Consider the following 8683-nt stretch of genomic DNA (forward strand, 5'->3'; position numbering starts at 1 on the left):
TACGCTGGGCCCTCAGAGCTGTCAGACCCAGGGCTGGGGAGATGCTCGCCGGCTGCAGAGGCAGGAATACAGCTGTGGCATCTTCGACGCTGGGCAGAGGGGGCAGGAGGGCAGTCTGAGAGTACTAAGGGGGTCCCAGGTAAACTCCCAGAACATGCTGGGTGCACTCCATGGATGGGCGTCTCTCATAATTACTGTGAGATTGGCCAGGAGGTGGGGGGGGAGCAGGGTGCTGGTGACCCAGCAATGGAGGCTTCTGTCTCGACTTTCAAAGTATTCTTATCTGAGGGGTATAGAAGTCAAAGCCTCAGGCAGCACTCTGGGTCCAGAGAAGGGACAGTGCCACCCCACCCATATGGGCCATGCAGCACTTACCCGGCACACCTCGGTGGCCACTAGCATGCTAAGGCAATTGAACCAGTTGTCATAGGCCTCCAGGCTGTAGGTCTTGGTCAGGTCCCCTCGGCACTGGGGGAAACAGAACAGGTCACGGGGAACCTGAGGACACGGCCAGGAGGTGCTGCCCCAGCCCTAACCCCAGAAATGAGCAGGAACCATGGCCAAAAGAGACTGAAAGTGATGCTGGGGTGTGGGCAGCTGGACAGGTCCAGGGGTCCCAGGATGCCCTGTCCCCAGGCTCCTGAGAACGCTGGCCCCCTTCCGGTATGCATCACCCTGCATAGCTGTCTGCTGACCCCTTGGAGCAGGCACCAGGCCAGACCCATATCATTTGGCTGTGAGGCCCCCCACCCTGCATAGGTATAAGTGCTAGGCCCACCCTAAGGCCACCCCAGAGCACACAGCAACCCCTCACCCGGTGCTTGTCCCGAGAGTCCATGTGGCTGACGATCTGCATCAGGTCCTCAGGGTGAATGCTGCTGACCCTCTCCTAGGATGGGCGAGGAGGTAACACAAGATGGGTGATGAACCTGCCACTCCAGGCAGGCCCCACACTCAGGGTGCAGGCCATGTTTAGAGTAGCAGAGAAGACCTTCCTGCAGGTGCACACTACAGAGCACCCAGCCAGGGGGCAGGCCCTGAAAGGCACCCCAGGGGTCGGAAAGGCCCTCCCCTGGGAGGGGAGAAAACAGGGCTTCATGGAATGAGGTGGAAGTCTTGGGGGCAGTGGCTGCTAGGTGCAGGGTACCTTCCCAGCCCAGGGCATATGCAAAATGAGGTGACAGGGTAGGGGACCAGGCTCTCCCACTCTAAGCCCTTCACCTCCTGGGCCAGTCCCCTTCACCCCAGCCCCTCCCAAATACATGAGGTTGCTGTGATCCCGGGACCCAGAAGCTGACAAGTGCAGCGCTATTCTGCGAAAGATGCTGGGGGGCCAGCGGCCTCGAGGTCCTTGGTGAATGCACCCCCGCCCCCATGCCAGGCAGGGCACACTGCGGAACTGACCAGCTCGATATGAGTCAGCTGCTGGGCCAGCACCAGGGGGTCACAGCACACGCCCAGGATGTCCTTCTGAGTGGCTGGCGGCTTAGCCTTGAGGACAGACCCTTTGTCCATGGCTGGAGAGCGAAGCTTGTCCCGCAGCTCCTGAAGCTGGCTCCGGGCAGCCAGCGACAGCAGCAGGCTCTGTGTCATTTGGGCAATGGCCTTCTTCACTGTGCCATTCTCCTGTGGGGGTCAGGGGACAACAAAGGTTAGGTTAGGACAAGACCACCCCCTCTCCAGAGAAACCCATTTCCTCTCCAAGGATGTGCCTAACTTTGAGCGCACATTCCTACTCAAACCTACCATGAGTGTTTGGGCCTTGGAAGACAGAATGGAACAGTGTGGGCTCCTCCGAGTACTATTGAGGAGGGTGCTCAGCCAGCTGTCCCGTGGGGTTGGGAGCTGAGGGCCAGGGCAGGGCCAGGGGTAGGCTGCTGGGTCTGAAAACCATGGTTTTCCCAACGGTGTCCAGCCGAACTACTTTTGGCTTCCCCACAGCAGGGAAGAGAGCATTCGGAAGGGCTTCCTCCAGGACCAGGAACCTTCCTCCCTGGATGGAAGCAGCCCCGGAGCCTGCTGGAACTCTCCTGGGCTTTCTGAGCCCTCCAGCCAGAGAGCACTTCCATTGTGGAGCCCCAGCCATCCAGGTTTCCTGTCTCTACGGCAGGCCAGGATGGGAGCCAGAGATGCAGACGGGCTCTTAAAACTTCTTACTAGGTCCCCATTCCACTCACCCCAAGCACGAGAGAGGTGGGGCCTGTGCTCATTCTGGCCCATTGCTGGACAGCTGAGTCTTGTGAGGAGGGGCACAAATGGAGCCATCCAGCAGTTGTCTTGGGAGGGTGACCACATAGAGGACCACGTACAGAGCAGCTGTCCCTGAAGAGCCACCCTCCTGTGAGAGTAGACACCCTCCCCCAGACACACACCCAAGGGGTCCTGCCAGGGTCCAAGGAAGACTCACCTCGTCACACTGTGTGACCCGGTGGGTGATGGCCTTGAGTTCAGCCATGGCCTTCTCATCCTGGAAGTCATAGGGGAAGGCCTCCGTCCACTCCTTTAACAGCTGCACAATCTTGGCTGAGAAGGACTTCAGCTTGGCCTGGGGCAGCAGGGCATAAGGTCACCGTCCAGAGTGGGCACAAGAGGGCCAGTGGTACAAGCTTCCCCATCTCCCCCAGCTCTGCAACACCCCCACACGCACTATCCCCCGCAGGACCTGCACCCCAGCCCCATGCTGGGGCGAGGGTGCTAGGGAGGGACATCCCCCACTCTGTCCACCTGTGGCTGTCGTACCTGCTTAGTTTCATATTCCCCCTTTCATCAGCTCTTTTTCACTTATTTTCAAAAAACCTGTCCTCTCATTACCGTGACATAGAAAACTAGTTTTCCTTTGCTGTAATTAGAAGTAACCCACTTAAAATGACAACAATGAAAACCAAGGAAAATTACTAAAAATGAGAGACTCTCGGGGCGCCTGGGTGGCTCGGTTGGGCATCCAGCTCTTGATTTTGGTTCGGGTCATGATCTCATAGTTTGTGGGTTCAAGCCCCGCATCAGGCTCTGCGCTGGCAGCACGGAGCCTGCTTGGAATTTTATCTCCCCCTCTCTCTGCCCCTCCCCCACTTGCTCTGTATGTCTCTCAAAAATAAATAAAAACAAACCAAAAAAAAATTTTTAAGTGAGATTCTTGCCTGCCCCCTCTCAGTTAAAAGCAGGTTGGCAAGTGCCGGGAAGGGGTGCAGACACCGAGGCATCCCTCTCTGGACCTCCTATCACTACAGATGGGCTGGGCACCCCTGCTTTCACCCTGGGTCCACACACAGGTGAGGCCTGAGCAGAATGTCCCAAATGCTTGGCTGCAGTACCCCAGCTGGTCTTCAGGGCCCAGCCCCACACTGTCCCACTGAAGTGCCCACACCCCTCCTGTGCCCACCGCGGCTCCTCCTCAGCACCGACCAGCTCCCTGCCTACCTGGACCTGCCCAACCTGGACTGTCTAGCTGCCCTGGGGGCCTCTCCCACTCTCCATCCCCACATCCGCCCCCACCCCGGCTGAGCTGCCTCCAACCTGCCTGATTCTGGCCATGTCCCCAGCTGGTCCCCTAGTGATGGCTTCCCATGCCTTAGGGAGCCTGTCCCAGCTGGCCCCTCACTCCCTGTAGCCACTACTCCCGGCCAGAGCCCAGTGCAGACGGCATCCAGCGGGCCTTGCTGATGCTTCCCCAGAGGACCACAGCACCCCACACTCTTCAGCAGCTAGGGACTTGAGTCCCCTCAGAGGCCCTGCGGTGCAGGTCTCCATGCTGCCCTTCCGCCTATACTTTCATCTCCCCACCCACCACCACCCCACTTTGACTTATTTCCACCTGTCTCTTCAGGAGCCTTTCCCAACCCTCAGGCTGTGCTCAGTGCCTGTCTTCCTGCTGCCAGGGACTCCAGGAGTGCATCCCCACGCCCCTCTGACAGGGAGACTCCGTTCCCAGGCCTGTGCCGCAAACCTGCAGGGGCAGGTGGCCTAGCCTGGTGGAGGGAAGGTGGAGGGGAAAGTCATCAGCCAGCAGGGACGGGACGTGCGCTGCCACAGCCCAGACTAGGCTCTGCCAGCCCTCTCTCAGCACACCTACCACCCCGTCTTCTGCACCAGACCCTGGGCTTCTGCAAGCCTCACCCGAAGCACATGCCCCCAGGGACAGCCTGTGGTTTCTTGGCTGTCCTGGCTCCCCATAGCCTGGCTCAATATGAAGAGACAGCAGGGGCAGTGAGCCGTATTTGAGTCACTGCAAACCACTCTGAGCAGGAGTCAGCCTGAGACTGCTGCCACCTAACCCCCCACCCCTGCCAGAGGGGTCAGTGACCCAGGTCCCACTGGCAGCTTTTCTACCAGCTGGGGGTCCCGGCCCTGACCAGGGTTGCTGGCAGAGCTCTCTGCTGTGGCTCTTTCGTGAAAAGGGGTGCGAGTGCCCACCAAGAGCAGTCACTTCCAGCATCCCATGGAGAGTACTCGGCTCTGGGTGCACCCTGTGCCAAACAGGGATCCATGCCCCGAGGGTGCCAGGAAGGCCAGAAACAAGCCAACCTGCCCGATCACGGAGGGCCCCCTGCTGGGCTCAGCCAGACCTGACCTGCCAGAAGGACAGAGATAGGCAGCACCCGGCTGCACCTTTACCTTCTCAGACCCGGTCTCCAGCTGCTGCCTCTGCTCCAGGCAGATCTGCCCCACGCGGGCCAGCAGGTCATGAGGGGGAATGAAGACCCGGGAGCTCAAGAGAAATGTAAAGATGTATGTCCTCTGAAGAAGAGACAGGGAGAGAGGATGAAGAGGAGGTCGGGCTGGTGTGGCCCTCTCCAGCTATGGTCACAGCCTGTCCAGCCACTCCCCGGGCCCCACAGCACCATCCAGCAGCCATGCCTTCTCCTGCATGGTTTACCCCACCTTGGATGTCCTTCCTTTTCACTCACTGCCACCCAAACCCTGCCTCCCTTGCAAGGCACAGATCAAACCCCACTTCCCCGCAGCAACTGGAGACTTCCCCTGACAAGCTCAGCCCCCAGCAGGCTTGCTCTGCTGGAATTCTCCTCCGTCCCCCCCCACGGTGGGAGCTAACGTCAGGGAGACGCTCCCAGCCTGCGTGAGCCCCCTGCTCAGCCCGCAGTGCTTCCAGGGTCAGTCTCCAAGCCTTCTTGTCCAGATCTTCACTTGCCCTGCTGGTGGCGGGCAGAGTGGGGCATTCTTGAACCCAGCACCCAGCATCAGGGATTGTCACAAGCCCCTGTGCTAATAACCAGCTCTAGGGCTTATGTCCACCCGCCATACCAGGTCCCCTCTGCCCCACATCCATGTGCCCTTGTCCCTGGGCTCTGTGGTACAGTTTCTGAAGGGCCCTCAAGATCTGGACTAAAAGGTGTCCGGGAACAGAGGCCAGGGCCCAGGGTTCTCTGAAGCCTTTGGTCTGACATGGGTCAGCACCTGTGAGATCTTCACACGCCCCTGCCTGCAGACAGGTTGGACCTAGGAGGGGGGCAGCTGCCTGAAGCTCTCCTGGGGACTCTACCCCTACATGGCTGCTGTAGGCTGGGGGGGGGCGGGGAGGAGGGGGGGGCTGGGACCCTCTGCCCTCACTCTGGGCCCAGAGGAGCAGGTCCTCCTTGCTCCAGCCCAAAGCAAGTGGGCCATGTTTGCTGGGAGCAGAGGCCTTACAGAACAGACCTCAAGGCCTCGGGCCCTCACTGCCTCCCTGCAGCCTTCAGAAGCCACTTGAGATTCTCCTGGGAACAGCAGAGGTTCCTCTAAACCCCTCCCTCCCTGCGCCCCCCCACCCCCCACCCAGACTCCCCATGCCCTGTCCCCAGGCTGTACAGCATGGGTGCTCAGGGATCCCAGCTGGTTGGTGGACCCTTCTAGGCAGATGGCTCAGACGTGTGATGAAAGTCACCCAGGCATCACACTTTGGCGTTCCTAGCCCAGGCAAGGAGAGCACCCAGGGAGGAGCTGTGCGTTTCCCAGGAGCACAGAGACTCACTGGTATGCGTGCAACCCCAGCTGCCCACATACATGGGGGAGGGGAGCAGTGGGGGGGAGGGAGGGAACCCAGGAGCTTGGCAGAGAAGCGGAGGCCCAGCTGGACTCTGCCGGCCCTCCCTCTGCACTACCACCCCTTTACTCTCTTCTGGAAAGCAGGGGGTGATCCCAGGGCATAGTGTTTGGGAGATAATACTGGTAACAACTGAGGAGGTCCCTCGGGTCAGACCTAGAAGAGGAATAGCTCCTCCCACAAGGCCACAGAGCAGTGGAGGTTGGAGGTGCTGGGCCCTGGGAGGCTTCTTCAGGACACCTGACCTTTAGCTGCAGTGTCTGCACCACCAGTACCAGCCCCAGCCCAGCTTTGGGAGGGTTTTCAAGTAGCACGGGCTAGACAGCTCCAGGAGGAAGGTAGGAGGCCTGACATGTTGGGGTGGGGCAGAGGGGGGAGGGTGGCAGTGCCAGGAACACGAACACCCAGAAGCTGAGTTGGCTCCATCTCATTAGATAAAAGCTAGAGAGTGGAGGGGGGCGATTCCTTCCCGACCCTCCCTTGCCAACCCATGTCAGAGGCCAAGGCCAGCAAGCACAGTGCTGCCCTCAGGAGGGAGGGGGGCCCCCGAAAGGGGGCTGTCGCAGCTTGGCTCTCCAAAGGGAGCAGGCAGGCCCAATACCACTGCTGCTCAGAGATGTCACCTCTCATAGGCAAAAGGGAAGCTACACATGACAAGGGAACTCTTTCTGTCTGTTCTAAGAATGTAGCAGTGGCATCTTGAAATGAAGAGGATCTGAATTGCTGCAGAAGGCCAGTCCCGCCTATGCGGGCCTGTGCCTGGGGTCTGCATGCTGGCTGGGCATGGCAGGGCTGTCCCCTCTTTATTCTGGACCATGGCGTGTCATGCACAAAACAAACTTCCCAGCTCAGGCACAGGACACATGCTGGGTGGACCCTCACCAGGACCCCAAGGCTCCAGCCCTACCCCTTAGACTCTTCTTCGGTTAGACCCTGTCCAGAGCTCAGGCCCCTGTTCTACCCCCTTGTGTATCTGCTTCCTTATGCCACCAAGGCTGTCTCCCAGCTGCCTGGGGTCAGCAGGGATGTCACTGCAGGTTCCCCTCCACCGCAGGGGCAGTAGGGCAGAGCAGGAGGTAGGGCTGAGGCTCCCTGATGGGCTGCCCCTCCCCTACTGCTCTGTCCAGCTCTGTCTGGGGCTCCCTTCCCCCCTGGAACCAAGGTGGCCCTGATCAGTCCCACCCATCTCCAGGCCCCAGGCACTTACATCCGGGTAATAGTCCACTGTGGGGACCAGGTGCTCCATCAAAGCCTCCAGGGACCCAGAGATGAGGCGTCCCTCTTGGAAGACGAGGTCCCCAGAGCTGCCGGCCCCGCTTCCTCGCTCCCCCATGCCAGGCAGCACCTGTCCGCTACAGCTGGGCCCAAGAATGCTGGAGAAGACGACAGACGTCTGGGGCATAGTTTCCTGGGAGAGAAGAAAGAGGCATCACAGGCCTGGTCACCTGCAGCCCAAGTGCAAGTGCACAGTGAGAGTCCCGGCAGGGCCAGGAGGGGCTCCCTACCCAAGGGTGGGCATTAAATGTCAGCTCAGGTGGGTAGACAAATTCCTAAGCAGCCCTACAGCCACTGAGTGATAAATATTTCTTCAACACCTGCTCCACGCATACCAGGCCTCGTTTCTAGAACCTGAACACACAGAACCCTGCCTCCTCGGGTCACATCCCAGTGGAAGAAGAGAAACTATGGGGAAAAACAATGCCCAGAAGAGGAGAACCCTGAGCATTTCAGGGTGGTCAAGATGGCATTGCAATAGACTGATGGTGTCAGTCATGCAGCTGCTTGGAATAAGAAAGGAACACTCTAGGTATAAGAGACAGCAGGTACCAAGGTCCTGAGGCCAGTGTGTGTGGAGGGAAGGAGCAGGGAGAGTGGTCTAAGTAACACGCCAGACCATGCACAGTGTGGGCCAGGTGCTATTCCTCTGAGACCGGAGGCATGGAGGCTCTGATCACAAGAATGACCTGACTCCGCGTGAATGTCACTATTTCAGCTATGTGGAGACCCAGCAAGTGAAGGATCTGAAAATCAATTGGAGGGCTTTGCCATAACCCAGGGAGGGATTGCTCAGGTCAGGTGGTAGCAGAGGAGGGGAGCAGGGTCAACTCTGAAGGCTGCGAAAAATGGTCTCAGGCCTGAGTAATTGACCAGTCTGGGGAAGAACGAGGGTGGGGTTTGGCGAAAGATCTGGAACTGGATTTCGGACATGCTAAATATGAAATACCCTTTAGATGTACATGTCTGACAGCAGTCTCAGGGGTGCTCAGTGGTCCCACAGCTAGTGCTGCACACAGTGGCCTGGCCTGTTATGACCGGGAGGCTGAGGGGCCCACCTCTCCCTGCAGCAGAGCCGCTTAGTGGAAGTCCTCATGAGCGCTAGGAGAGTCTGCAGCCCTCCTGGGCCTCGGTTTCCCATTGCCCAGGGCAGCTGGCAGCACCTGGGAGGTGCTGCACGGGGACCGGAGGGAGGCACATCGGCCAGCCTGAGGCCCCAAGGCTAGTGCCCATGACTGTGCTCTCCCTCCTGCGGCTTGACTGGAGCCACCCTCTCCCCTCTCAGCGGGCAGGCAGGTCCAGGCTGGAGTCCAGGAGTGGGCACTGGTGAGTAGGCACCTCTACCCCTGCACCTGTCTCCCCTCCCCCCCC

General features: G+C 59.4%; 1 protein-coding gene across 3 annotated transcripts in view; it reads right to left on the reverse strand.

Moving 5' to 3' along the window:
• The window catches only part of RASGEF1A (RasGEF domain family member 1A), an 84726-nt gene that overhangs the window by 3673 nt on the left and 72370 nt on the right, over positions 1 to 8683 (reverse strand). For all 3 annotated transcript variants that reach the window (XM_077780092.1, XM_077780095.1, XM_077780086.1), the window contains exons 2-7: positions 7245 to 7445; positions 4612 to 4734; positions 2408 to 2545; positions 1405 to 1626; positions 815 to 889; positions 376 to 468 (exon numbers count right to left, since the gene is read on the reverse strand). In XM_077780092.1, the coding sequence (XP_077636218.1) occupies positions 376 to 468; positions 815 to 889; positions 1405 to 1626; positions 2408 to 2545; positions 4612 to 4734; positions 7245 to 7439 (846 nt within the window). In that variant the 5' untranslated portion in view covers positions 7440 to 7445. The remainder of the gene's footprint in view (positions 1 to 375; positions 469 to 814; positions 890 to 1404; positions 1627 to 2407; positions 2546 to 4611; positions 4735 to 7244; positions 7446 to 8683) is intronic.

The sequence above is a fragment of the Crocuta crocuta genome, unplaced genomic scaffold (genome assembly GCF_008692635.1).
Source record: "Crocuta crocuta isolate KB4526 unplaced genomic scaffold, BGI_CrCroc_1.0 scaffold170, whole genome shotgun sequence".
Taxonomy (NCBI): domain Eukaryota; kingdom Metazoa; phylum Chordata; class Mammalia; order Carnivora; family Hyaenidae; genus Crocuta; species Crocuta crocuta.